Source organism: Lottia gigantea (assembly GCF_000327385.1).
Source record: "Lottia gigantea unplaced genomic scaffold LOTGIsca_59, whole genome shotgun sequence".
Classification (NCBI taxonomy): domain Eukaryota; kingdom Metazoa; phylum Mollusca; class Gastropoda; family Lottiidae; genus Lottia; species Lottia gigantea.
In genome coordinates this window covers 1,090,575-1,118,301 of record NW_008710013.1, presented here as the reverse complement: position 1 = coordinate 1,118,301, position 27,727 = coordinate 1,090,575, and the positions used below count along the sequence as shown (strand labels likewise).

Here is a 27,727-nt window from a genome sequence, read left to right as displayed (position 1 = left end):
AAATTTCATTTAAATCGGATGAAACCTGTAGTCTCTATTGTGTTCACAAACAAATTTTGACGCGTTTTTCCTACTTCAGGGGCAATATTTCAAAAACCGTTCTTCGAAAAATCTTCAAATTCGAACCAAGATCTCATGAATATAAATGATCACATCAAATTTCATTAAAATCAGATAAAAACTGTAGCCTTTATTGTGTTCAAAGGCCAATTGTGGACGGACGGACCGACGGACGGACGAACGGACAAGGGCGACGACAATATACGACCACATTATAATGTGGTTTAGAAATGGGCAATAAACAGCATTCATTAGTTTTCAAATTTTTCCTATACATTGTTCATTGTCTGCAATGCATGTCGGGCAATATATTTATCACGAATACTTGTTACATTTATAGGTGAATTCAGTGTACCAACACGATTCTTTAGGTATTGATATTAAAGTAGTTGTAGTACGTATGATGTTACTTGATAAAACCCAGGTCAGTTTTTCTTGCACTATATTATTTCATCCTCCATTCTGAATTTTGTCTGTGCTTATGCTGGAGACGTACTGGATATAAACTCTGTTCTATTTTTATCCTTGGACATATCTAGAAATAACTGCCAATAACCACTGTTTGAATCAAACAAACAAAACTTGTTGACAATAAAACAGATCAAACACTATGACATCAGTTTAAGGACTTCTCGTGAAATATGTTATTTCTAAAAATGACTATATCGGCCTCTTTCAGTAACCTCATGTTTTTACTTGAAAGGAAAAACAAGTTGTATCGAAAAATGATCCATTTGGTACAGTACAGAAATTCTGTTTGTGGGCAATGCGGTATGCTGATCCTAATAGTGCTCAAGGACACGATATAGCTATCCTTCTAACGAGAGAAAATCTTGGTCCTGCAGGTAAGTTCATAAAGCCCATAGGTCACCACTATTTTATTTTCAAGGCAGTGAACAATACTTGATCTTTGTCTGTTTTCATTTAAAAGGTACTAAATGCAAAACCATGGCACATTTCATTTGCATAAGCAATAGTACTAATTACTAAATTAAAAAAACAACAACAGCAAAAAAAACTAAAATCTTTTCTGTGTATTTCAGGTTATGCTCCAATAACTGGTATGTGTAATCCAGGTAGAAGTTGTGCTGCTATTAAAGATGAAGGATTTACTTCCGGTTTTATCATAGCTCACGAGATGGCGCATGTGTAGGTGCTTAAGACTGACCTCTTTCTTACTCTTCTGTCGGATAAACGAGCATTCCCGGTTGAAATGTAATGAAAGTCGTATCGCTGAAATTTGTTTAAGAATATTCAGGATTCTGTCATATTACGTTTTTGATAGTGAGAGTTGCATATTCTTTTATTTACACAATCAGCCGATTATAATAGACTGAGTTTGTGTTCCTTTCTAGGATGGGTTTATTTCACGATGGGCGAGGTAACACGTGTACTGGTGCTAAATACAGAACAGCTATAATGGCCAGATTGGTGGAATCCAAACTCAACTATTACTGGTGGTCAAAATGTTCTAAACAAAGAATGGAAGAAGTCATAGAGTAGGTTTTATCTGTACTAAATTCCTTTGCATAATCCTTTATATCAATAATGTTCCTTAACTGTTATATTGACAGATGGGCTTCTACTCCAAACGTTTACAATTCATGCTTTTTATATGTCTTATTCCATTTTGCACTTATTTTTCAGCTACCTGTATTGTTTAAATGATGATCCATATAAACTACCAAATCTGCCAGAGGTACCAGAGCTGCCTGGAACAGGTTGGAGTCTGGAACATCAATGCCGACTTGAATTTGGTGAAGAATTTAGCGTTTGTCATGCAGTAAGCACCGTCTGTATCTTTTCATTTTGGTATAAAAACTACTGGTCTCTCGTTTTATCTTCACCCTATATTTTTTGTTCATACATCCCGCAATTCCTTCATCTCATTTCATAGTACCCCAATTCTTAATTAACTTAAATGATTAGTGTAGCCTAGTTCACAATTCCGTATCTCTATAATCTCATTTCATAGATAATCTTCTTAATTCATAACTTCATAGTTTAATAGTATATTATCCTGTCCTACATATATCTCGATTTTCTCTACTAATCATTTCATTTATTACATTGTTCATTTATCAACCTACGCATTCATAAACTAAAAATCAATTCAGTTTCATATCATGTTCACATCAATTCATTTCAATGTCATCCTAACATTCAATTAAATCATTTCACGCAATCTAGATAAAAATATAAAAGAAACATACGTCAACAAATATATTTGTTACAGTTTTACCCGGATCCTTGTGCTATGTTATGGTGCAGTAAACGACGAACTCCAAGTTTGTGTAGAACTAAAAGAGGACCATCTTTAGACGGAACACCGTGTGGTGTGGATAAGGTTTGTAAGATTTATAAAATATAAATTGCAAATAGAACTAGAGTACAATGTTTACATCAGTTTTGTGTCTTGTCAGTTATAACATTTAGCGCCAAAAAGAGCTTTGAACTTCATTCAACATTCCAGAGGATCTTGTACCGAGTTTTAATTTGACATCCTGTGATCTATCGGAAGTATTTGTAAGAACACGTTTACAGTGTGCTGCCGTTAACAGTTGTGTCATATGTTGTATTCTTATTTTTGTTTCTAGAGTTGTGTCAACTCCAGATGTATCTACATTGGTAACCTTAGTCCACGTGACGGTAACTGGGCAGACTGGTCGCCCTGGACTAAATGTACAACTGACTGTGGTACTGGACTAAGATACAGAACACGAGACTGTGACAATCCAAGGTGATACTAACTCTTTCACTTGTTTGCCATGAATCCGAAACAGATTATCCACTAGAATATATCTGCACTGTGCTGTTCACATATTCTGGATAACCACAATGCGTTGTTTCAATTATTTAAAAACATGTTTAAATAGAAAACAGTCTAGGTTTTATCATAGTCAAATTATCTTATAGATTATTTCAGAATTTTACACAGTTACAATTCTACTTAACAAAATAATTTTGCATTGCGAGTATCATGATAAATTATATTAGACACTGATGAGGAATCTGTATTTTATAGCCCTGCCTATGGGGGTAAAGAATGTGATGGTGAAAAAAGTATCACAGATGTTTGTAAATCAGAAGTAAGTCTATATATCTATCATTGAAATTTTAAATGTTCTGATTCTGAACAGATTCATTATCTAAAGCTGTGAACCGTTTAATCTGAAGTCAATTTCAATCAAGATTCAAAATTGCATTCAACAAAAATGCGAGTTTAATTTATGTATGAATATGGAATGCACAATCAAAACATTTGTTGAGAACATAATTGCTTTACATTTAGTTTTTGACACATGACCGAAAAGTCAGCTTAAGAGTATCAAACACACCAGAAGCTTTCTGGTTTGATTTCCAATTAGCACTGGGTAGATTTCAATCAGCATCCAGTTTTACTTTTATTTTTCAACTTAAACATAAGAGGTTTCAATTTACGACAAGCACAAACATTTTCGAATTTTATCATTCCCATTCATGTAATTTATTTTACACATAAATAAGTTTCTGGTCCATTGTTAAATGAGAATTTCAAAAACGACCTATTTTCAATATTCTGTCACGATTCAGAAAAGACCACTCAGCATAATCACTTGACAAAAAAAGATACCAGACATAATATTCATAACATAAACAAAGTCGTCACAATATTTTTAAATTTTACTCTATATTTCATCTGTAACTTGTTATATACAGGTGTTTTTATAACAACACACATGCGATAAAAACCTCAATCCTAATTTATTTAGGAGATCGCAGAATAGGTGTTTAATACAGTATACAGTTGTTGTGCAGTATGTAAGGTTATTTTGATTGAGACAGTGGCCACATTAGCATGATTATCCAAGTCTCTTTTTATAGTCTCATTATCACGGCACCAACTGTTTAGTTAGTTTGAATGACCAATTTAACTACCAATCGACTTCACTGTCTAAGTTAGGTGCACATTTTTTTTTATTCTTGAAAGGTGCTGACGAAATACATATTGAAAAGGTCAATGAACGTCGGGAGTTCTCTCGTACGATTTTATGAGTCATGGTATTGTAGCATTATGTCATTCATATTTTAAGAAAGAACCAGATTGCCGGAATATCGGGATCAAAACGTTTGTTAGGCTTTGCATAATGTAAACAATATTTAATTTGATAATGAGAACCATGTTGTTTATAGCAAACACTACTGGCTTATTCATGTGTTTCATATGGCGTTACTCAAACCGGAAGTTGTTGACTAGACGACAGCCATCACGTGACCTTCATTTTTCACAAATAGATGTCACTTTATGAACGGACAGTCCTTTTTATTATCTACTTACAATATTAGTATTTTTGGTAAGCGAGATTAACATTCTAAATAACCTCTCTGATGGTGTTATACTAGAAGATGTTGGCTTAGGACAAGGAGAACATATGAAAACTCTTGACACATTAAACAGACTGAATTAATCATATTATTATCATTTGAGCTACGTCGTGTTTCTATAAGGTACTCTGAGTGTTCCGAAAAGCAGAGGGTTCATTTATATCTGTTTGCTAAACTAAACCCCATATGAATTTTTATGATTATATAAGTAATGTTACAGATTTAGTGGCATCCATTTGCCCACCTAGAAAATTGCACCCCCAATTGTACCTCAACTTTATTTTCAACAAATTTAAATGTCTACCTTTTTTCTCCAAAACATGGGTCAGAATGCACAAAATCAATTCATTTTTTGTAAAATTTTCTTGAGAGAACCCTCTAAGACTCTCTATGAGAGACTTGCGACTCTGACACCACAACAGCGTAGCCAAAATTTGAAATCAGCCTCAGCAGTTGTCATCCCATTGAGTCAGTCTTTCCCCTATATGTACCCCCAGTCTAGGAAAGCTGGCACCACATGCTTTTCTTTTATTCATATTGATAAACAATTTCTTGGCAACGAAGATTGTATTTTTCTTTCCAGAAATGTACCAATTACGTGGATGATCGTGCGTTACAATGTTCAGTGTGGAATGATATGAACATACGACCCGGGGAGCACGACTGGCAACCTTACCATACAGATAGACGTAAGTTCTTCTTGCACTGTCATCAGTGATAACAAAGTGTTCGTATGAAGCATATGATGGATTATTCACAGAGGGTACTCCTTGACCATCAACTATAATGTTTTTATTTGCAGCCAAAGAATATTGTAAAAGCACGTGTATATCAGAGCAATCACGAGAAATATTAACCATAGATATAGATGTCGAAGATGGCACACCATGTACCTATAGTGACACCGATGACATCTGTGTTCATGGTAAATGCATGGTAGGTATCCATTGAAGTCAGGCCCTTTAATTAGTCCTTGAAAAGAAAAGCTCGGTGTGTTGTCGCAATGTCAGGACAAGTAATTTTCTCATTGTTAACTGCATTGCTTTTCTGAATCAATTTCAAAAATAAGATACAGTGTAACGAAAAGTAAACATTCTCTTCCTTTCACAAGCTTGTTCATTCAGATCGTAGGTTGTGATAGTATAATAAACTCCACTAAATCCAATGATCGATGTGGTGTTTGTGGTGGTGATGGAAGTCAGTGTAAAACAGTCTCTGGTTCCTTCAATAAAACCCCAACAGCTGGCGATGAATACGAGCAAGTTATATTTGTACCAAATGGAGCAACACATGTTGAAGTTTCTAAAAATAAAAGGTCACCTCATTTTCTAGGTAATACATTCTAAATCTGGAGACATATACAGATATAGACTTGCACTATTTCAACTTTTCAAGTGCATCTTTTATTAAACATTTGCATTTCTAGTTTAAAGACCATAATGCTAAAAAGTGCTTTGTTATGAATCCGAGCTTTAAAATCCCTGTTGTACTTTATATGATACCTCTGTTGTTTTTGATATGACGATCTACTGTTGTACTGTTCTATACACTTAAACATGATGTACATTCATGTGATAATGTAAAACCTACGTTTTGGTGGCACTCTCCCCTTCTTCAAGAACCTAACCTCGCTAATTTATTCTCCTCACTCATATCTGTAGGAATATTTTTGTAAAAATATTATATAATATCTAATTGGATTTTGAATCTGCTCCTGAGTTTCTATGGTCGGTGTAGCGATCTAGAGAAATTAGGAGAGGTCAAGTTGAAAACTCTACTAGTTAGATATTATTTATTTTTAAAGCATTAAAGGATCCTGAATACCAGATCTTTTTTCTAAACGGCGACAAGAAAAAAGTACGTTCAAGAACGTTCATAGCCAATGGTGCCATTTTTGAGTATGTAAATGGTCCAACACAAGAAATATTAACAACAAAGGGTCCTGTTAAGAGAAACCTTGAAGTGATGGTATGAATCGATAATGTTCCATTGAACCCATCGCTTTGGTGATTTCTGGTGTTTGCACGAGACACAACCGAATTTAAGTTTTTTTAGTTTATTATAATTGATTTTCTGAAGTAATAGTTCAGTATTAGTCCCGTCACACCGGAACGTGGTCCTTACTGAGGTACTACGGCGACAGAAAATTAGCTTAAAGCATGTAAGGTAAGCAGGTAAGATCGCCATAAGCGTGGTATAATCGTTAAGGAAGCGTCAGATAATAAAAATGAAGTGCACAAAGCCCATAGATTTTATTAGAAGCGCGACTTGGGAATGCAATATGGTCGCATATGTCGCAGGTGGATACCGACTGTTGTTGAATTTTAAGGGACTTTTTCTCTCGTTGTTTTCTCCTCCTTTGTCGGCGACAAAAATATTTTAAGTCGTTGTATGGTCGCAAATGTCACAGTTTGGCGTGACAGGGCTATACGTGAATTGAGACGAGACGTTGGTTGGTGCCACTTGAAACAAATGCCGTTATAGATGGGGTCTTTATTGAAAGTAATATATAGTAAAGAGAGTCTTTTGCTATCCTATGCATTTTGTTTTGTATTTGAAGATGTATCCTGATAAATATCTGAAGCCAGCTTCTATCACCTATCAGTATACAATAGATAAAAATGACCACACGCTAGAAAAGATCAAATATAAATGGAAGTTCAAGGAATGGTCCGAATGTTCTGTCACCTGTGGAACTGGTAAGTGAAATTGTTGGTGTATAGCTACTCTGGTAGTCTGTGAACTCCGTAGTCATGATCAGTAGACTATATATTCAAACCAATTCTTTAAAATCACTCAAACGTAAAACTGTTGAAAGTGAAAACAGGACTTGATCTCGATCTTCGGAAATGCTTTTTAATTCAGGAACGCAGAAGATACTGTATGCTTGTCATGATAAATTTACGGATAAGCGTATTAATGATGAAATGTGCAGTTATTTAGAAGAACCTAGAGCGGATGTTGCTATGTGTTATCGACCAGATTGTTCACAATTAATGTAAGTATATACATGTAGTATAGTCATCTTTACAAATACTGAACTGATTTCATTGATGGATGCAGCGTTGTGTCCTAATTAAGTGCTGATGACGCCACAAATTCTAAGATAAATCGGAAATCTTTGATTAATCAAAAGGGAAAAGGCTGAATAGTGCTTTGAATTATATTCAAGTTTGCAGTACTTTCAGTTTTAACTGGGTGATGTTAGATGAATGGAGTGAATGTTCAGCAACTTGTGGTGAATCGGGACAGCAAACTGAGCTTTATGCTTGTGAACAACACCTCGAAGATGGCACTTACGAAGTAGTGGATAAGAGCCAGTGTTCAAAAATACCAGCTCCAAATGAAACCAGACCGTGCAATATTAAACAATGTTCTGAACAATGGTCTGTAGGAGACTGGGGGAAGGTTTGTTTTTTTTATTTACCTTTTCTATTGCCTATGCGCATTCCTAATACTATAAAAACAATCTATTATAATTTACAGAGGAATAACCGCATGTCGATGCAAGTCAAATGTATAACTACATTTTTAATCATGACAGATTATAGTTGCAGTCGTGTGTTGTTTGCTCATAATTTGTTTGTGTTTTTGATCACTAGTGATAAAGTCTAATGCCTATTTCAGTGCAGCGTTACATGCGGCACAGGAACGCAAACACGTGGTGTATACTGTAGAGACAAGAACAGCAACTCTGCTGATTGCTTTGAAGATCCACCATCAGATACACAAGAATGTGTTCAAACCGAATGTCCTTTAGAGTGGTCGATAGGACGATGGTCAGAGGTGAGTTCCTTATTATTTGAAACAAACCGCGTGAATTGGGCCCAAGGATTATACAAAAATATCGAATAATGATTTTATGCACCAGTAAATGCCTCTTTACAATACCTTCTCATTCTAGTGTTCTGTGACCTGTGGAGACGGTGAAGAAACTAGGGATGTTTACTGTGGTGAGAAAGATGACCCATCTGATGACCTCTTGTGTCAGGAGCAAGAAGCGCCAGATGCGGTTAGAGATTGTTATAAGCATGAATGTCCACTGGAATGGTCAGTTGGTGATTGGTCCCCGGTAGGCTAAACCTCATTCTGTAATAATCTTTTCGATTCATGCAAATTTTTACAATCTCAAAGAACTAACACTACAATAACCTGGTGCTTCCTTACAGAGTTATCAGAGAGTACAATTATAGAGAAATCCCAGACAGTCCTTATGACACTCTATTTAGCTATCTTTATACAAGTGGATATTCTGCATAAGTTATATAACCGAAATATTTCAGGACATTCAAATTTTTTCATTAATTTAATTTATTTTAGTGTTCGGAGACATGTGGTGAAGGCGTTGAGACCAGGGCAGTATATTGTGGGGAGGAAGATGATTTTGATGATCATCTGTGTATTGGGGATGATACACCCAGTAATGTTAGAGATTGTTTTCTCGCTGAATGCCCACTGGAATGGTCTACTGGAGATTGGACAGATGTAAGTATTGCATAAAACTGATTAAGTTCAAATTGATTATTTGGGAGGATCGATTTAGCGTATGTTTTGTGGGCGGAATGCTAACTTTGGTCCAATGTGTTCACACTGTGATTCTTTTTGTGCCATTTATTGTTCTGGCTACCAATATTTGAATTATTAAGAGGATAATACTATATAAAACCATTATTTTAGTGCTCTCAGTCATGTGGAGAAGGTTTAAGATACAGGAATGTCTTCTGTGGGGTTGAAGAAGAAGATTATGACGATTATCGCTGTGTTGAGGAATATAAACCCAGCGACACCAAACCATGTTTTCTTGGTGATTGTCCTCTGGAATGGACAGTTGGTGAATGGCAAGAGGTAGGAATACGTTGTTGATTCAGAATCGTAGGTAACGACGCAATAGCTTATGGCAAAATACCATTGCAGAAATTAGCAACCAAAACTTTAGATTATATTAAAGCAAGGCAAGATAGACATGAGAGAGCGTCGTGGAATTGAAAGTTACTAATCACTAAATATAGATCCGTATACTCATCCATCATACATGTTTATGGAAAATGTAATACTTGAAACTTTAAAACTTTTCAGTGTTCGGTGACATGTGGTGGGGGGATTGAGACAAGGTCAATATATTGTGGGGTAGAAAATGAAGATTTTGATGATCATCTGTGTGTGAAAAATTATAGACCGGGCAGTGTTAGAGGTTGTTTTCTCGCCGAATGCCCACTGGAGTGGTCGACTGGAGACTGGACGGATGTAAGTTATCTTTGCCAATTTCAGTTATCCGTGTTGATTATCGGAACCCAACTCTTGTATAATATATATGATATATTGTAGCTGTGACATGTATTCATTTTGGAATAGTCAACTATGTATATGGTGAAACTATTAACATTTTTAACTGTTACAGTGTTCACAATCATGTGGAGAAGGTATGAGGTATAGAGATGTATTCTGTGGAGTTGAAGAAGATTATGATGACTATCTTTGTAATGAAGAAATAAGACCCAGCGACACTCAGCCATGCTTTCTTAGAGATTGTCCCGTGGAATGGACAGTTGGTGAATGGCAAGAGGTGAAGTTAAATGAATATATACTTTGGATCATCAGATTGATCAGTTAAATAACTTTTCAGTTCATCTTGCACATTGCAATATTTTGAATTACTCCCTTTCAATTTTTTTTTATCAATTTACATAGTGAAAGCATAGCCTGTGCTTTAAAACGGGATGCAAACTACTGAAAATAGTTCAAGACCATACTTTCGGTTTACTTTGTTTACATCGGAACATCAAGCGTTTCCGGTTTAGAAAAGAGTCATGTCTTTAACATTGAGGTAAACCAAGTTCGTGTTCTGATTCTGGTTATTAAGTCAGGCGCGAAGGTGTTGGGGGATTTTGAGTCAGCATACTGAATTATTATTTGCATCCCTAGTGTTCTAAAACGTGTGGAACTGGTATTGAGAAGAGAGTAGTTTATTGTGGAGATGAAGAAGATGAAACTGATGACCATCTTTGTTCCAATGATCCACCATCTGCTACTAAATTCTGCAATAAAGGCAAATGCAAGCGTAAGTACATTATCAGGATAAAGTGGTTTCTCTTAATCCAAAGGCAGATATAATTTTATATACTATCCAATCCAAAGACATATATATGTTGTTGAGTAATTTTCGTTTGACTCACTTTTTGAACGCTTTGGGCCGATGAGTCAAAGTCAAAAATGAAATCCGCGGAAAGGCTGCTTTTTATCGTCATTTTGCTGTCATTGTTATACATAACTGTGATCTATTACAGCTCTAAGACGACCACGCTGTGAAAAGGATAAGTATAGTTTCTGCCGAACTGCAAATGCTAAAAAATGTATATTTGGTGGTTTTAAGAAAATATGTTGCAAATCGTGTAGTAAACTAGCTGGTGCCGCATACCGGAGGATAGCTGCATTGCGAAGATTTGCCAAAGCCAGACGACAGTCCAAACGTCGAAGAAGATTCCGTTCAAGATTAACAAGAAGAAAAAATAGACGTCGTTCATAAAGTCACTAATCATAACAGACGTTGATTATCCATCCTAGGTTGTTGAAGCTGTTGTAAAGTATGGAATCCTGGTTGGAGTATTTGAAAGACTAACCATGTTAATTAATTTATCATTACAGAAATGTTCTTGATTCGTGAAAATGTCCTTTTAGAGACAATTGCGATTAAAATACAGCTCTAAATATTTTGTATTTCTTCGTGTGGGTTACTCTGTATATCTAAAATCACAAAAAGAGAAAAAATGCAGAAAAAACAGACCGAAAAGTTATGTCTATATTCTAATTCGCCAATTGGCAAAATGAAAAAGGAATTGTGTTAAGTTGTCGTTTGCTCTTTATTTGCGCGATTTCAGTGTATTTGGTGTGAAGTTAAATGATCGTTATGACCACGAAATACAGTGTTCAGAAAAAATTAAATTCATATAAGAATATGAAAATTAGATCTCCAGAATCATTTACAGTCTTTGTGTCCTAACAGATCCGAGACTATTTATATTTTCCAATTGTTTTACATATTCATATGAACATTTGTGTTGATATATAGAAGCTCATTTTAAAGAATTTGGCTATAAAGGGGACCTATATGGACCTTCATCTCCATTAAAATTTTAATACTTACGAGTATTCCCTCCAATTTCCATTTGCTAAAGCTAATAATGCACTTAAATCTCGAAACGTCATTACAAAATAAAATTGATAGAAGGCCTGTGAAGGTGACCACTATGTAGCTCGTATCATAAAGTTTAAGGAATGATTTTTATACGCCCATATCTCTCTATGTGGACGTATATTGTCGGCACCCCTGTCCGTCCGTCGGCCCGTCGGTCCGTCCGTCGGTCCGTAAGTCAACATTTGCTTGTAAACGCTCTAAAAACTGGATTTTTTGATGGAATCAAATGAAATTAGGTATTTGTAGACATATTCATACAACGAAGATGAAGTTCGAATTTGAGCTATTTTCGACCGTTAGAAGCAGAGTTATTGCCGTTGTCCCAAAATCTTGAATATATACCATCCGCATGCCATGGTGGGTGTATATGGCTGTGGTCCACTATCTTACATGTTGCACACTATCTTTGTATCAAAACCAAATCACCGAACTGCCCAACTACAAGTTTAAATCATACATTAACATAAAAGAAGCAGAGATGATGAAATTTTAAAAATTTGCCGCTCACATATTTATTAAGCAGAACAACGGGGAATTATATTTTGAAAAATTCTTGATTACAATTTTGATTTTCAAATTCCGCAAGTGAACTTCAATGGCGATCAATCACATCACCGAAATCCATATTGATTTCTCTATTCTGAAATTCGACGATTAATTGAATATTATAAACGTTTCACCTTAATATATTGTTTATAGCTTTACAGCTGAATTGTGTAGGCCTTTTATAATTTTCTGCATGTCATTCTTTTTTATACTTTCGAATTATTGTACATCATTGATTTAAAAAGCTTCATTATGTTTTTTTCTTTATAATTGTGATTTTTGCAATAAACTGTGATACAGTTGAATTTTTATTTGTATATAAAACAGTAATCATATCTTTGTTGAGCTAGTCTCCATATCGTGCTGACTTCAGCTGGCAGTAGTCAAGAAATAATAGAATTCTATCGAAAATTCAGTAAAAAGTTACAATGCGTATGTTTTTTTTGACGTTCAAGAATCTTTTAGGAAGGTACTCCTTGGAAGACTCTAAAAATTGGTCTTAAAAAGACACCTATGTCACAAGCATGATAATTTTGATCTTTCAAGTTAGCCTATGACTCACTAATAGTGGAAATAAGCATAATTTGTATTCATCTATAAGTCACAGAAAGTCTCTCCTTCCTCCACTGTGTGTGGAAAAGAAATGTACATTTTTCCTCCTGAAGATTTCCTTCGGGTACGGCTCACGTCTTCATCCATACGTCTCGATGGCTCAAGAGGATCTATCATATATTGAGACTTGTATAGCCAGACAAATGAGGCTGTAAAATTTAAGGCCACACAAATCCAGGCTAACACAAATGACCAACCATAAGTATGGTCTCTACTTTTCATAAGTTCTTCTTTAAATGGAATGTATAAATCAGGCAATAGTGGCCATCTTTGTTGTAGATGACTCTTGCCATTGAATAATGCGATGGCTACGATCAAACACATACCTGCAAAGCAAAATTTTTTAATGATAGTGAAGAAAACGAAAAAATTATAAATATTCATAATACAGTTCACCTTGTTATAATCCATTGAATGATTAATGGGTCTTCATGTAGTGGTAACACTACCTGTCCCTACTTTTGTAACAACTTCTATATTTACAATACCCATTGTACTGTTTGGTTACATTCTCAATTATATGAACAATCCGTTTTTAGCTAGCAACCACGATTTATGGTAACAATCTCGACAATAATACGCATGTCTAATTTGGTAAAAATCCATATTTTGTTAACAATCCCTATTGTGGTAACATTGGGAATATAATGAGGACATATGTATATTATTCAATAGGGCTTATATAGGTTTTCAGCCTGTGTTCATGAACAATATCAAGAAAGAAAAAGTCATAAATGGATATCAACCTACCGGAAGCTAATGATAAGGAAGAAGCAGCAGTCACCATATTTAGTCTCCTTGACAACGAGCCAATAGAACCAGTTATTAGTGATGTAATCATACTAATTATGCTAAATAAACCAAACGAAAAGGCTGCTCGTTCTATTCCTGGAAAGAGAAAATAACATTTCTATGATTATGTACTACATCTACTATAAATATCACTATTGATAACCTAAACATCTAAAGGTAGAATATTTGGTCACCTATATACTAACAGAATAATTTTTTTTAATTATTTTGATATTCCAGGATCTATCATGAAATATACTTAATTCAACTTACGTAAAACTGTTATTGCATCATCATACTGGGATCTATAGTCATTCGAAGGCATAAAAATAAAATTTATGCATTTATGATTTTGGACTTCTCTCAAACCCATTCGTATTCTTACACCATCTACAAGATGAAATATTATAACCTAAATCACTTCAGTTGTCGGTCACATTATTCAAAAAAAAGCAAACATGACATATCATTATATGATAGCTTGCCAGGCAAGGTAATATACGCCTACTTGCATCTTTGAATTTGAATAAAAATATTTAGCAGGACAGTAACAATCACCAGTATGAAATATTCAACCTTCAGTCATAGACTTCTTTTGAACTCTTTAGGGCAATACTGATACGTCCGTCCGTCCGTCCACAATTTCTCGTAAACACTCTACAAGACACAATTCTTGTTTTGGATTTTGACGAAACTTGGTGTAAGTATTCGTAATCACTCAAGGATGAGCCTTATTGAAAATCAGAAGAATCGAAAAATATTGAGTATGAGTTATTGCCCCTGTTCTTGAGAACACTCTAGAAGGCACAATTCTTGACGAATTTTGACGAAACTGTGAGTTGATTAAATTATGATTTACACTATCGAAAATAGAGTGAGTGTTCGTTATCAGCCAAAGATGAACCCTATCGAAAATCAGAAAAATCGAAAAATATTTAGTATCAGTTATTGCCAACGTTCTTGAGAACGTGTTAAATTTTGGGCTCATAAACATTCTAAAATGCTCAATTCTTGACAGATTTTGACGAAACTCGATGAAATTGTTTATTATCACCCATGGATGAACCCTATTGAAAATCAAAAAAATCGAAATATGTTTCATAGGAGTTATTGATCTCGTTTTTGATAACGCTTTCAAATTTTTGTTCTTAAACAATAAAAGACATGATTCTTGCCGGATTTGGAAAAAACTTGGTTTTATAGTTCAGTACCGCCCTGAAGATTGAATATTTCGCTCCCTTTTCAAGAACAAGGGCAATAACTCATACTTAATATTATTCAGTATCGCCCTAAAGAGTTCAAAAGAAGTGTATGACTGAAGATTGAATATTTCATACTGATTGTAACTGTACCGCTAAATATTTTTTATTGAAAATCAAAGCTGCCAGTGGGCGTATATTACCTTGCTTGGCAAGCTATCTTTCTACCAAGGTGACCACTGTGGTCGGTATATTAGCTGTACCAATTTATTCATCCCGTGTCACGTTGTCCTGATCCCGAATATCAGGAAGGAGATTCATTTAGTGTCATAAGTTTTGCTTGATAGAAATATGCAGGTAGCATGCACATGAGCAAGACTTTGAGTCTTTTGGATAGAATACACATTATAAGTCATGTAAACTTCATTCTCGTGATGATTCTGTTTGCAACAATGTTCCATAGAAGCGTAGATACAGGCATTGGTGCAGACTTTGATGCTTAAATTGCAAGACCCTGTTCTGAGAGGAGTATAAAAGTACGTTCTTCACATCCATGTTGAATAAGTAAACTATATCTTACCTTCTAAATCGTTGCAATCTATAAATAAATTACTATACTGATAAAATACATAGATTCTGGTAATTTTTTTTATCCGACCATCACTCTGAGGTTGGTAATCCACTCGAGCAAATGTTGGTGGTTGATAATACACATCATATAGTTCTACAATGAGAAATTTACATGAGGGTATTACTGTAAGATCAATGGATGTAACATAATGGACAAACTTCAAGGGAGGCAACACCAATTTTCAGTTTTAGTGAAAATATTATTTTATCTATCTTTTCTGGAAAATACGCGGCTTAAAAATTCCCCACAAAACTTTACAAAGTTAACCGGCTAAAAATAGTACGAAAATCAAAATGTATGATTTCAAAGTTAAGAAGATACCACACACCTATCAATAAGTAGATGCGACCACGAGGTCATTTCATCCATATAGCTTCGTATGAGACAGTCAATTCTAACAAAACGTCCATTATCATACGAGAGTGTATGTCCATATTCTTATATTATTCCCGAGTTTCATACGTGTTTTCATTTATACAAAACAAAACATAAAATGGGTTCGTGCAAGCTTGTTGATTACCTGCTTTGACGTGACGTGTTTTTGTCTCGGTTCCATTATAACAGGTTAAGCTGCTATAGGGGAAACTCGGTATCTATATATTAAAAGGATTGTTTTCTGAACTTTTTTATGTGTATCGGGGACACTGATAAAATCAATTTGCACCATTCCAATTTTCAATCCGACGTTTGTGGTTTAAAGTTTCCGACATGATTAAGAGGCGATGGTTATTACCATTATGTGATTAAACAAAATATAACTTACCGTTGGTTTGATTTAAAACGGTTTGATCTTGAATATATACAATCTCTATGTAGGTTCTTGTGTCACGTGGTACATAAATTTCAACGTCGTGCATTTTAGGCAAAACTTCCATTAAAGTTCCAAAATCATAACCATTATATTCCCAGTAATCCGTTGCCAAGGCAACCATCAACAACACGAGTATATTTCCCGAAAATATAATGGTACTGTAGTCGCAGATGCGGATAACACTTAACCCCATTTTTCCAGATTGGTCACAAAATGAATTATCTCTATCTATTACAAAACCATGTCCACCTTATGCAGCTCATTTATTCCAAAATTCCTAAACCAGTTTACAACAAAAATTAAAATAAAATTGATTGATTCACAGATCATTATACCTAGATTTTGAAGTTCAGATGACTGACTTACCTAAAAGATTATGAGCAACCGTTCTGATGTCATAAGGGCAGAACCGAAGATAAATGTAATTTTTAGATCTGAATATTGAGGAAATTATAACTCAATCTATAAATTTAATGGTTGTAACATGAGAAGTATATTAAATATTTCAATATAACTATTATATCACCATGGTTGACTAAACATCACCATGTGTTGTCTCAACCTAATGGAAATATTGTTTATAACAGTGTTAGTCTTTTCTACATTGCTATACTAAACTAGAACAATTTCTACCTCCCCATACCCTTACGTCCATCGACAACCCGAGTTCTCGAATTTATGTTCACCTTATGACAATCTTGCTCATCAGAAAAAAAATACAAATAATATGTTTTATGACACCCAAAAAGTGTTTTAATATAATCCATTATATTATGTAGATACAATATTTTTTCTTTCTGATAATAAAAAAGTCTTTCAACCGAAACTCTATACATCGATTTTAATTTCTTTGTTCACATGGGAAACACTTCTACTTTTAAATTTTGAATTGTGCTGATACCCCTTGGGAAAACTCTCAATCTATAAATAGTAACATTTCCATCTGGATGGTTTAAAGCAATAGTAGAATCTTAAACTGAAAAATTGATCTCTTTGTCAGTTTTGTTTAAGGAAACAAGAGAACAGTTAGCAATCAGAATGAATAAACTACATTAATGACGATCTTGTTACTCTAGAGATCCTAATTGTGGATCTCGGTTGACTGAATGCTGCAAAACTGCATAAAACTGAAAGACAATATCATTAACTGTCATTCAATAATTATCAAATATTTACAGGATACGTAATAGTCTATTATGAAAGTGACAGTTTGCGTAATGTTTTGAAATATTATGTATATTAAAGCCTTATACTACCCTGATAGGAGTGTAGGCCCTACATTCTATTTTAAACAATTGGAACTTTGAAATATGAGGTTAATACTGAAAAAAGGCATTGACTACAAAATATACAATACCACCAGCATAATAACGAGCATTGACATAAACAATTTAGATAAATATATAGGTATATAAGATGAAAATGAAATACGCGAACGTTTAGAAATTGAAACCATAAACAATCTAGAGTGATAGTAGGTATTTTATTCAGGTCAACATGTCCTGTTGCATTTTCTACGCACTCAACTAAGTCGTAAAGTAAAAAATTAATCATAAAAAAGCTGAAATTCAAACGCTGAGTGTAAACCCAATAGATAGAACTGACGTTTGTATAGAATCACAATGTTCTGTGCCACCTACCTTTGATAAAAATCGACAGAATACAAACTTCACTTCAAAGATACAATCGTCTGCTTTTTACCCACAATCTGAGATTTTCTCAAACAATCTTCTAGCTATATCCTACAGTTCAGATCCACCATCAAAGTCCCCCCAAAATACAGTAGTTTTTTCCCCATTAAGTTTTCTGTGTCTCTTATCCTTGTATGTGATAAAACAGTGTCAAGTCATCCGATATATAGAACAGAACTAAAATACCGTTACAATTTATTAATATTTAATAAAGTTCTAAATTCCAATTATCACTGGTGACAGGTGCGCTGTATATTCAACTCTAAACATAGACAATACACGATCTGTATATTTCATATGGTGCACACAAAATAACTTCTCTTATCGTAAGGTTTACTATTGACTTACAATTGTTCATAGATGAATAGGCACGGGATCCCAGAGGAATGTGACACTCATTAGGTATAAAGCTTCAGGGAATATGAGTCAGTGTTACAAATCAAGCATAATTTCTCAAATCTACAATAAAACTTCTCAAGCACATGTTACTCTAGCTAACAAAAGTTTCACTTTGAAGCAATTCATTTAATTGCAAATATTCATGTTGAAATATTCTCTGTGTGTTTTTTCCTGTCCTTTCTTTCTGATGTTGAATATTTCCAAAAGAAACAGAAGAAACAGAATTACAAATGATTCCTTTCTAGAAAACTAAGAGCCAGCTTGTGCAAGTATTATAGATTATAATTTCATCTTCATTTGAAACTGAACAAAGAAGATTTTGTTTTCAAAAAGAATCTATTTGTAAAAAGAGAAACGCATGTAATTTCTCCGTTTCAATCTAAATCAGCCTCCAAATAACCCGAAACAAACCTGGTTTATGGTTTATACCAGCTATCTAAAAATGTCAACCACGGAGCAGCCAGAAAAGAGAAAGTTTGTGCGTCAAATAAGAGATTAAATTTAACACCTTTAATATTATCTTTGGAGTATAAATTAAACTAATAGTTGACAATATTACACTAGTCTCATTATATCATCATGATCAATTTTCTTTAATTCTTTTAAGATATTCCCATGGGCATTGGAATTGTGCTGAGTGACAATAAGAACAACAAGTATTGTTCTATTAGGTTTTCATTTGTGCCCCTTTGTTAACGATTAAATAATTCAGATCAAATATTATCCTAATTTTTGTACTATTGATTCTTTAGTGGTAATAAGCATGTTCACTTAATTTGGCCAAAATCTTTCAAGAATTATGTACGGAAGCTCAAATACGACATAATTTTGTAAATTTGAATTTCTAATTTGAAATTTGAATTTCTAATTTGAAATTTGAATTTCTAATTTGAAATTTGAATTTCTAATTTGAAATTTGAATTTTAAATTTGAAAAAATAATTTCAAATTTGAAAAAATAATTTCGAATTTGAAAAAATAATTTCGAATTTGAAAAAATTTTGAATTTTTTTTTCAAATTAGAAATTCAAAAATACAAAAACATGTCGTATTTGAGATTCCGTATTTATCAAATGTTTACATGAAGTTCACTTAATTTGGCCAAAATCTTTCAAGAATTATGCCTTTTATCTACGGAAGCTCAAATACGACATAATTTTGTAAATTTGAATTTCTAATTTGAAATTTGAATTTCTCATTTGAAATTTGAATTTCTAATTTGAAAAAATAATTTCAAATTTGAAAAAATAATTTCAAATTTGAAAAAATAATTTCGAATTTGAAAAAATAATTTCGAATTTGAAAAAATTTTGAATTTTTTTTTCAAATTAGAAATTCAAAAATACAAAAACATGTCGTATTTGAGATTCCGCATTTATCAAATGTTTACATGAAGTTCACTTAATTTGGCCAAAATCTTTCAAGAATTATGCCTTTATCTACGGAAGCTCAAATACGACATAATTTTGTAAATTTGAATTTCTAATTTGAAATTTGAATTTCTAATTTGAAATTTGAATTTCTAATTTGAAATTTGAATTTCTAATTTGAAATTTGAATTTCTAATTTGAAATTTGAATTTCTAATTTGAAATTTGAATTTCTAATTTGAAATTTGAATTTCTAATTTGAAATTTGAATTTTTAATTTGAAAAAATAATTTCAAATTTGAAAAAATAATTTCGAATTTGAAAAAATAATTTCGAATTTGAAAAAATTTTGAATTTTTTTTTCAAATTAGAAATTCAAAAATACAAAAACATGTCGTATTTGAGATTCCGTATTTATCAAATGTTTACATGAAGTTCACTTAATTTGGCCAAAATCTTTCAAGAATTATGCCTTTATCTACGGAAGCTCAAATACGACATAATTTTGTAAATTTGAATTTCTAATTTGAAATTTGAATTTCTAATTTGAAATTTGAATTTCTAATTTGAAATTTGAATTTTTAATTTGAAAAAATAATTTCAAATTTGAAAAAATAATTTCGAATTTGAAAAAATAATTTCGAATTTGAAAAAATTTTGAATTTTTTTTTCAAATTAGAAATTCAAAAATACAAAAACATGTCGTATTTGAGATTCCGTATTTATCAAATGTTTACATGAAGTTCACTTACTTAATTTGGCCAAAATCTTTCAAGAATTATGCCTTTATCTACGGAAGCTCAAATACGACATAATTTTGTAAATTTGAATTTCTAATTTGAAATTTGAATTTCTAATTTGAAAATTGAATTTCTAATTTGAAAAAATAATTTCTAATTTGAAAAAATAATTTCTAATTTGAAAAAATAATTTCGATATGAATACATTGGGCAAGGTGCCAAATTGAATGAGCTGCCGAAGGCAGTCATGATAAATTTGGCACCTTGACCAATGTATTCATATCACCGTAATTGCAGTGGGTCCATCGTTCATTGCTTATATTACCACTGTCTAATGTATTCTTTTCATGAAGTTTCCGATTGATAAATTATATTTCCAAAAAGATTGCCGTTACAAAAATAAGGCCTCAACAGCAGCCATATTGCTCAGTAATGTGACCACGTGACCCACTGCAGTTTACGCAAATTTGAATGCATTTCTTGTCAAAGGGTTCACTGTGACAAATACAGTGAGAGTGGAAATATAAATATTTGATTACTTTAAACGACATTTGGATTATATTAATTAAGCAATAAACTATACAAAAAACAACAATATTTTGTATCGATCGAACAAATTTTTACAGCAAATGAATCTTTATTTAATCAGCTATTATGTTTGTGTTAATTTATGTTAGGTTTGTAATTTAGATTTTCTATTTTAGTAAAAGTTTCAGTAGATGTTCCTAGAACGTCTGTTATGTCACTGAAATCAGTTTCGTCCATCTGAAGTCGTTCATCTACATCTGTGGTGTCATCAACGTCCTCCGGTAAAATACTACTCGCTACATCTTCTGTAGTAGTGGCTTCATCTTCAAGTTCATCACATAGAAATGAATTAGTGTTTTTTGAAACTGGGTCGTTGGTTACAGTAGTTGCATTTGGTTGTCGTTGATAAGCAACAAGCGAGGACGTATTACTGAGAATGGAATCATCATGATCGTCTGTACCATAGGGGAGTGATGTAAGATCTTGATTAGATTTCGGACTAGTCAGTTCATTATCATTCATTGAATACGATTTTTCTACAGATATTTTTGAAGTATTGTCATTTCCGGTATTTGATAGTTCGTGAATAGATGAATATTGAATCACGCTTGTGCTTAGTTCTGACTCGCCTTCGACACGATCACTCTCGTCAATGCTCGATGTAACAGAAAAACCTCTGGGAACAATACATGGAGTTGATGTACGACGTACTGACTGTGGTTGCTTTCGATTGTTTCCGCTAATGTTAACATAGACATCAGTGATGACCTTTTTACGATTAAGACGTTTAGATTTTTGTTTTAATTTAAACGGTTTTCTTATTGGTTCAGACCATTCGTCAATCACGTTTCTAAGAGAGGTGACCGGAGTTACGATATCGGTGAAGTACTCCAAAGACAAGGGAACATTCACAGAGCTGTCACTTATGTTGCCGTGTTGAGTATTTTCCTTGTCATTAGCTGGTAAAAATACTTCTAAAGAACTAACAGAACTCTCTGCAACAAAACTCACATCACTATCAATAGACGAGGACTCGTTTGCAGTCTTGATTTCAATCCTTCGCGATGCACTCCGTTCATAAAATGAAGAGTCTAATCCTTCAGTATCAGTCAAATCAAGCCCATTGGAATATTCACCCACAATGTTATCATCAATGTTATTGCAACTTCCTTTTACGACATTGTTTTTTTGTACTGATGCGGAAGACTCTTCAGGTGCACTGACCGAGCTATCATCTATAGTTAAATCTAGTGGCTTCGTATTATGGTTATTTTCAAGTTTAGGCGTTATATCTACGGTTAAATTGGTGTCGTTCAGACTGGATGCTCTTTCGTCCTCTTTCTCAATGCTATGGTTGTGAATTGACGAGTCTAAGCGCCCACTGGTTGAATCGTCTACCTTCAAACTAGATTCCGATTTAGAAACAGATATCACATCAACACATTTCGAAGTTTCTTCTGTTACAGAGCGTGTTTCACAAATTGAATCTTCGCGTACAGCAACTTGTTTATGAGATTCGGAAGATAATCGGGCACGGTGTCTTCCTTTTGGTTTTGACATGATTGGATCAGATAATGGTCCATTTTGCAATGTCTCGCCGCTACTGACAAGGTGTTCAAGAGATACGCTTTTTGAACGACTTCGCTCACCTTTGCTGAATTTCATGTTCGGACTAAGTTCATCAGAGTGAGTGTCATGGGAATCTTTCGATGCTTTTGAAACTTTGAGATGTTTCTCCAATGTGCCCAAAACTGTGTGATATTTATCTTCAAACGACCTCGCAGCACTGCTACTATCGTCAAGTTGGGTTTGCGCGGACTGAAGGGTTTTCTCGCCAAATTTGTCGGAGATTTCCGGCGTGGATTCGGATTTTCGACCAGTCTGTACCGTATTGGGAGTATTTTCTAAACATGTTTCAAAGTTTGAGCTATTATTACTACCACTAATGTCAGTAGCACTGAGTAATTGTTCACGGTTGTAAAAAGTTGTATCTTTTTGTATTGATTCAGTATCTGAATTCAGTTCTCTAGATTGTGTGATAGATTCCAGTTTTTCATTTCCATTGGCGTCAGTGTGATCAGATTCGTTTTCTTTGAACTGGAGATTTGATTCTTTTTCTACATTGTTCGAAACACAATTTGCCTTTCTGGTGCCAACCCCTTGCAGTAAAGTCACATCTCCGTGGGGATCGTGATACTGTTTATTCCCATTTGAATAAGTTCCATCTGCGTTTGCGGGCATGTCATCTGTTGAATCAAGAAGGGAATACGTTCTTGCCTTGCTATCGCCAACTAATCGATCACATACAATATTACTAGTTATTTCATTGGTCTCATTTTCAAGTTTTTTAAATTCAACAGACGCTTCAGATAAATTTCCAGACACCCCACAACTCGTATTGTCACTACAAATTGATGCTGTCTTGTTTGGAGACTTTGGTTGTTGTTTAAAAATGGATTTCTTGTTATTTTCAGAAAGAAGGTGTTGCGGGTTGATACTTTCACAATCAACTCCTCTATTGGACTGGCCATTATAGTGTCCACGACTCGAATGAGAGTGACTAGATGCAATCGGATATGAAACACATTTCTTCTCGAAATATCTCTTACATCTTGCTTTCCGGGTATTGGGTAGCTCTGGTGCCGAGCGTCTCAACAATTCAGTATCTTCCTCACTTACACTCCTTTCATCGTGGTCAAACATTTTCTTCCGTGTATGTCTATTTATCATCCCGGAAAGGTCAATATCATTTGTATCTGGTGCGCCCTTTGTAAATTTTAATGGAAAGTCATTGTACTTGGACGAAAAAGACGTTTCACTTTCAGTTTCCGAACAACAATTAGTTTTTCTCGCCTTTCGTTTGTGCTGTTTTTCTCTCATATTTTCTATCAATATTTTTCCACCGGATACATCTTTTGAAGTGGTGCGCTTAGACGTAGTGCTACAAGATTCAGAAAAGTCAGATTCTATAACATCCGCATTAATTTGCATCTTCAATGAGGTTTTATCAATGTTTGACTCCCTCACATGAAAACTAGACGCGATTTGAGGCACATACTCTTTAATTTGAGAATTTGTCTGAAATTCGGAAACGTCCAATTCTAAAGTCAATTTCTCCTCACCATTTACTTGTTGTTCATTAGACGCAACCGTTGATTCTTTATCCGAATGTACACTGTCCCGGTTACGGAACTCCATGTTGTTTTTCTGTAGAGCGTCACTGACAATCATCACGTCTCTTCCACTTAATCCACGATTTGAGGTCTTTACAACTATCCGCATTTTTTCGGACGATTCATCTATGTAAGAACTAGTACGTTCTGTAGGATGATTATCAGATATTCTGATTGTGCAGATAGGTCCAGTGACATGTTTGTAAACCTTTCGTTCAGCAAACAGCTGTCGTTTACGATCAGCAGTGGAGTCGGATATCACAAGCTGTTGGCCAAGGGCAGGTTTATCTTCTAAAACTTGAAAATGATCGATTCTTCCGTCTGTATTGGTACCAACGGATTTAAACGTTTTGGAGCTCTTCTGTGTGTTCACTGGATTCAATGTCACCTCAGGTTTATTTTCCTGTTCACTATGATCTTTATTTGTATCATCATCGTGTTTTATTTTGATTGATTTGCCTTTCTCAAATGTCTCGATAGTATTTGAGATGATATTTTTTTTCTCAAGATTCTTCCTTCTCTCCTCGTCCTCTTCTGTAGCGTTTTTCAGTTGCCTCTCGATCAAAGCAGCAGTTCTGGTCAAAGATGACGCCAGAATTTTTTCAACTCTAGATATCTGAAGTTTCACCAATTCTTCAACCTGCGTCAATTTTTCTTCTTTGGGAAGCACCTTCTTTTGATTCACAATATCCATTTTAAATATTTCTTATTTTTTATTATATCTAAATCAAAATATATGAAGATTCTTGTTTGAACACATTGTACTAAGAGCATAAGAAAACTGTCGGAACAATACTTGATTTGCTGGTTATATTGTACAATTCATTAAAAAATTATAAAGTATATATACTTCTTATACATAATTCTCCACATCTTCCCTTGAATAATGTATTGCCCTATTGATTAACTAAAGTCAAGCGACAATTTGCAATTTGAAGCTTAATAATTGTGCAAATTAACGACTAATATCTTAATCAAGTGAGAAAAACTACATCAAACAACACGTTGTGAAAATGGAAATTTCATGATTAGAAAACCTGAAATTCATGTAAAATGATGTTGTGTCCATAATAATGACCAGGTAAGCTATGGTTAAGTAGATAAGATGTTTGGGGCGTGGAAGTCTCAAAGACATTTGCAAATGTCATACCTTTCAAAATCTCCAAAACTCCAGAACTCAAAGTTAAGATCTGAAAAAACTGACTGACGAAGATATATATATCTCACCTGTAGTCAGGTTGTAACGTTAATTACAGATAAGTTATTGATTAGTAGTCTCGATATATTTAATTATTTAACAATTAATTTACTATTGTCATTAATTATACAAAGTTGTTATTCTAGTTAGCACTATACTTTCTCCAGACTGAAGAATACCACAGTGTCTTTATAGTAAAGATTTATACCATGCTTTTCCAAAAGCAGACTACGACATTTGTCCAAATACTTAGAATTATGAGGCGCCATGTGGGAATTAAATTATTTGACAAAATTGTTTGAAATAAGCAGATCATATGGAAATAAATGATTTTGTGCATTCAAGATTATTTTGATCATTTTCATTGTATGCAAACCAGTCATTGTTTCAAACAATGAATCGCTACTATTGCATTTTATTCATCTAATAAAACATTATAACTTCATGGATAATGATTGTTTATCAAACAATCAAAATAAGAAAAATCATGGTTTCCAAACCAGGAAATCGTCCAAATTGCTTATTTGAAAACAAATATACTACTTAAACTGATTGGATGGAAATAATGAAATTTTCCAAACCATAAAAAAAATGTTGGAATGCATGGGATGGAATATTATATTCCCTCTTCCTCTTTTAAAACTCTAGTACAAGCATTGATCACCTCCCGTTTAGACAACTGTAATTCATTATTAATCGATACCCCTCTGCGCATAACCAACAAGCTACAGAAAGTTCAAAATGCAGCAGCACGACTCATCACTGGCAAAAAATATCACGACCACATTACACCAATTTAATCGACCTTCACCTATTATTTTTAGCATCCAATTCAAGATCGTCCTTTTAACTTTTAAATGTATAAACGATATTGCACCTCACTATTTATCTTCACTATTAGAAATGTATACACCAAGCCGCACTCTCCGCTCATCTTCTGATAACTTTTTACTTGTACATAAATCAGCCAGACTTTTAACTTTCGGTGAGAGCTCTTTTACCGTCCAGGCCCCTAAACTTTGGAATGTTATACCTTTTAACATTAGATGCTGCACTTCTTAAGTAACTTTTAAGTCTCTTCTCAAGACGTTTTTATTTAAGAAAGCTTTTAATTTATAGATTGTTTTATTCCTTATATTTATACATATTTTTTACGTTTATTCATTTATATTTTTATACTTATTTGCCAATTTTACCAATATGTTGATATTTTATGAATTGTATTGTACAGTGCATCTGAGCACATATTGTGAAAAATGGCGCTCTATAAGTGTCTTAATAATAATAATAATAATTGTTTCCAAACCAGTACTTCAAAAATTTGATTATTTCAAACCATGAAAATAAGCACGTCATTCTTTGCATACCATGAAACTGTTACATATCTAATTTTGATTATTTGCATCCCAGCAAAGCATCAAAGCATGGTTTTTCATACCATGAAAACTGCATGCATTAAATTCCCACTTGGAGCGATTAGATTATCTAATTTTGCTTATTTCCATCTAAGCAAACTAACCGTCATGGTATGCGCAAATGGTTTGCGCAAAAAAAAAAAAATAGGTCAGCTGCTCATTTACTCAATATTTCCTTTTATATATTGAAGTATATGCTTAAAATGGACAGTTTCTGACGTAAATGAATATACATGTAGTCTTAGTCAGCACGTTCATATCCTCATTTGAAAGATCATAACAAAGAAACAAAGACGAGTATCATCTCATCAGCTAAGTGCACTTGCCTCACTTATACATAAGATTTCCTTCATTTGCCTTTTGAGATTTGAAATTTTTCCTTTTATACTTAACAGATATGAATAGATATCATATCAACCACTGCAATAGCGTCAACAAGTGACAATCTGTTGATGTAAGAGTCTATGCAAGAGTTTCCGATCTGGATAACACAACAGAGCTGGATCAATGGGTCTGTGCATTGTCGAGTGGCAGTGGTGCGTTTAGCTATATCCACATCAAAATAGCTTGATTGTGATATTGGACAAGGCGTGATTTTTTGACATGACAAGAACCGACAAAGATAGTTGCCGTGCTAGTCTAATTGACCCGCTTTACATCCATAAAAAATGATAGCGTGCATGGAATTTATAGTCATGGGATTAATGAAAACCTATAGATAGGCACAGTTTTATGGAACAATCACTGGTTAAAGTTTTATGCAACGTTTCGACGTGTTTCCCCCGTCGTCCTCAGACAGATGATGATAAAGTGTGGGTAAACTATATTTATAAATTCACTTTATTAATAAGAAAACAGTAGACGCAAGAGATAAAAGTGGTTTGTTACTATTAGTACTTTACATCATAAACCATTTAAACACAACACAGAGCATGATGATTCTTTAAGTAATGCTGATTGGAAATCATGACACAAAACTAGATTAATTAAAGATAAATGAAGATTAA

The 27,727-nt window shown here is 33.8% G+C and overlaps 4 protein-coding genes across 4 annotated transcripts; 2 read left to right on the top strand and 2 right to left on the bottom strand.

Moving 5' to 3' along the window:
• Nucleotides 1-1,123: 1,123 nt before the first annotated feature.
• LOTGIDRAFT_127898 (hypothetical protein) lies at nucleotides 1,124-8,280 on the top strand (the record flags this gene model as incomplete). Its single annotated transcript, XM_009063657.1, has 14 exons — nucleotides 1,124-1,209; nucleotides 1,416-1,559; nucleotides 1,708-1,852; nucleotides 2,297-2,407; nucleotides 2,658-2,800; nucleotides 3,086-3,149; nucleotides 5,009-5,114; nucleotides 5,228-5,361; nucleotides 5,550-5,757; nucleotides 6,230-6,393; nucleotides 6,986-7,124; nucleotides 7,291-7,423; nucleotides 7,614-7,833; nucleotides 8,053-8,280. The coding sequence occupies 14 exons, from the start codon at nucleotides 1,124-1,126 to the stop codon at nucleotides 8,278-8,280; spliced, it is 2,025 nt and encodes a 674-aa protein (XP_009061905.1).
• Nucleotides 8,281-8,329: 49 nt separating this feature from the next.
• LOTGIDRAFT_127889 (hypothetical protein) lies at nucleotides 8,330-10,948 on the top strand (the record flags this gene model as incomplete). Its single annotated transcript, XM_009063656.1, has 5 exons — nucleotides 8,330-8,497; nucleotides 9,103-9,270; nucleotides 9,824-9,988; nucleotides 10,348-10,483; nucleotides 10,710-10,948. Coding segments are annotated over 5 exons (876 nt in total), but the record flags the coding sequence as incomplete, so codon positions are not given.
• Nucleotides 10,949-12,757: 1,809 nt separating this feature from the next.
• On the bottom strand, nucleotides 12,758-16,401 carry LOTGIDRAFT_166585 (hypothetical protein; the record flags this gene model as incomplete). Its single annotated transcript, XM_009063655.1, has 5 exons — nucleotides 12,758-13,101; nucleotides 13,526-13,663; nucleotides 13,841-13,957; nucleotides 15,347-15,490; nucleotides 16,161-16,401. The coding sequence occupies 5 exons, from the start codon at nucleotides 16,399-16,401 to the stop codon at nucleotides 12,758-12,760; spliced, it is 984 nt and encodes a 327-aa protein (XP_009061903.1).
• A 4,668-nt stretch (nucleotides 16,402-21,069) lies between these two features.
• On the bottom strand, nucleotides 21,070-24,801 carry LOTGIDRAFT_166584 (hypothetical protein; the record flags this gene model as incomplete). The annotated part of the gene is made up of 1 exon (XM_009063654.1): nucleotides 21,070-24,801. One exon carries the CDS (start codon nucleotides 24,799-24,801, stop codon nucleotides 21,070-21,072), a length of 3,732 nt encoding a protein of 1,243 aa, XP_009061902.1.
• Nucleotides 24,802-27,727: the final 2,926 nt, after the last annotated feature.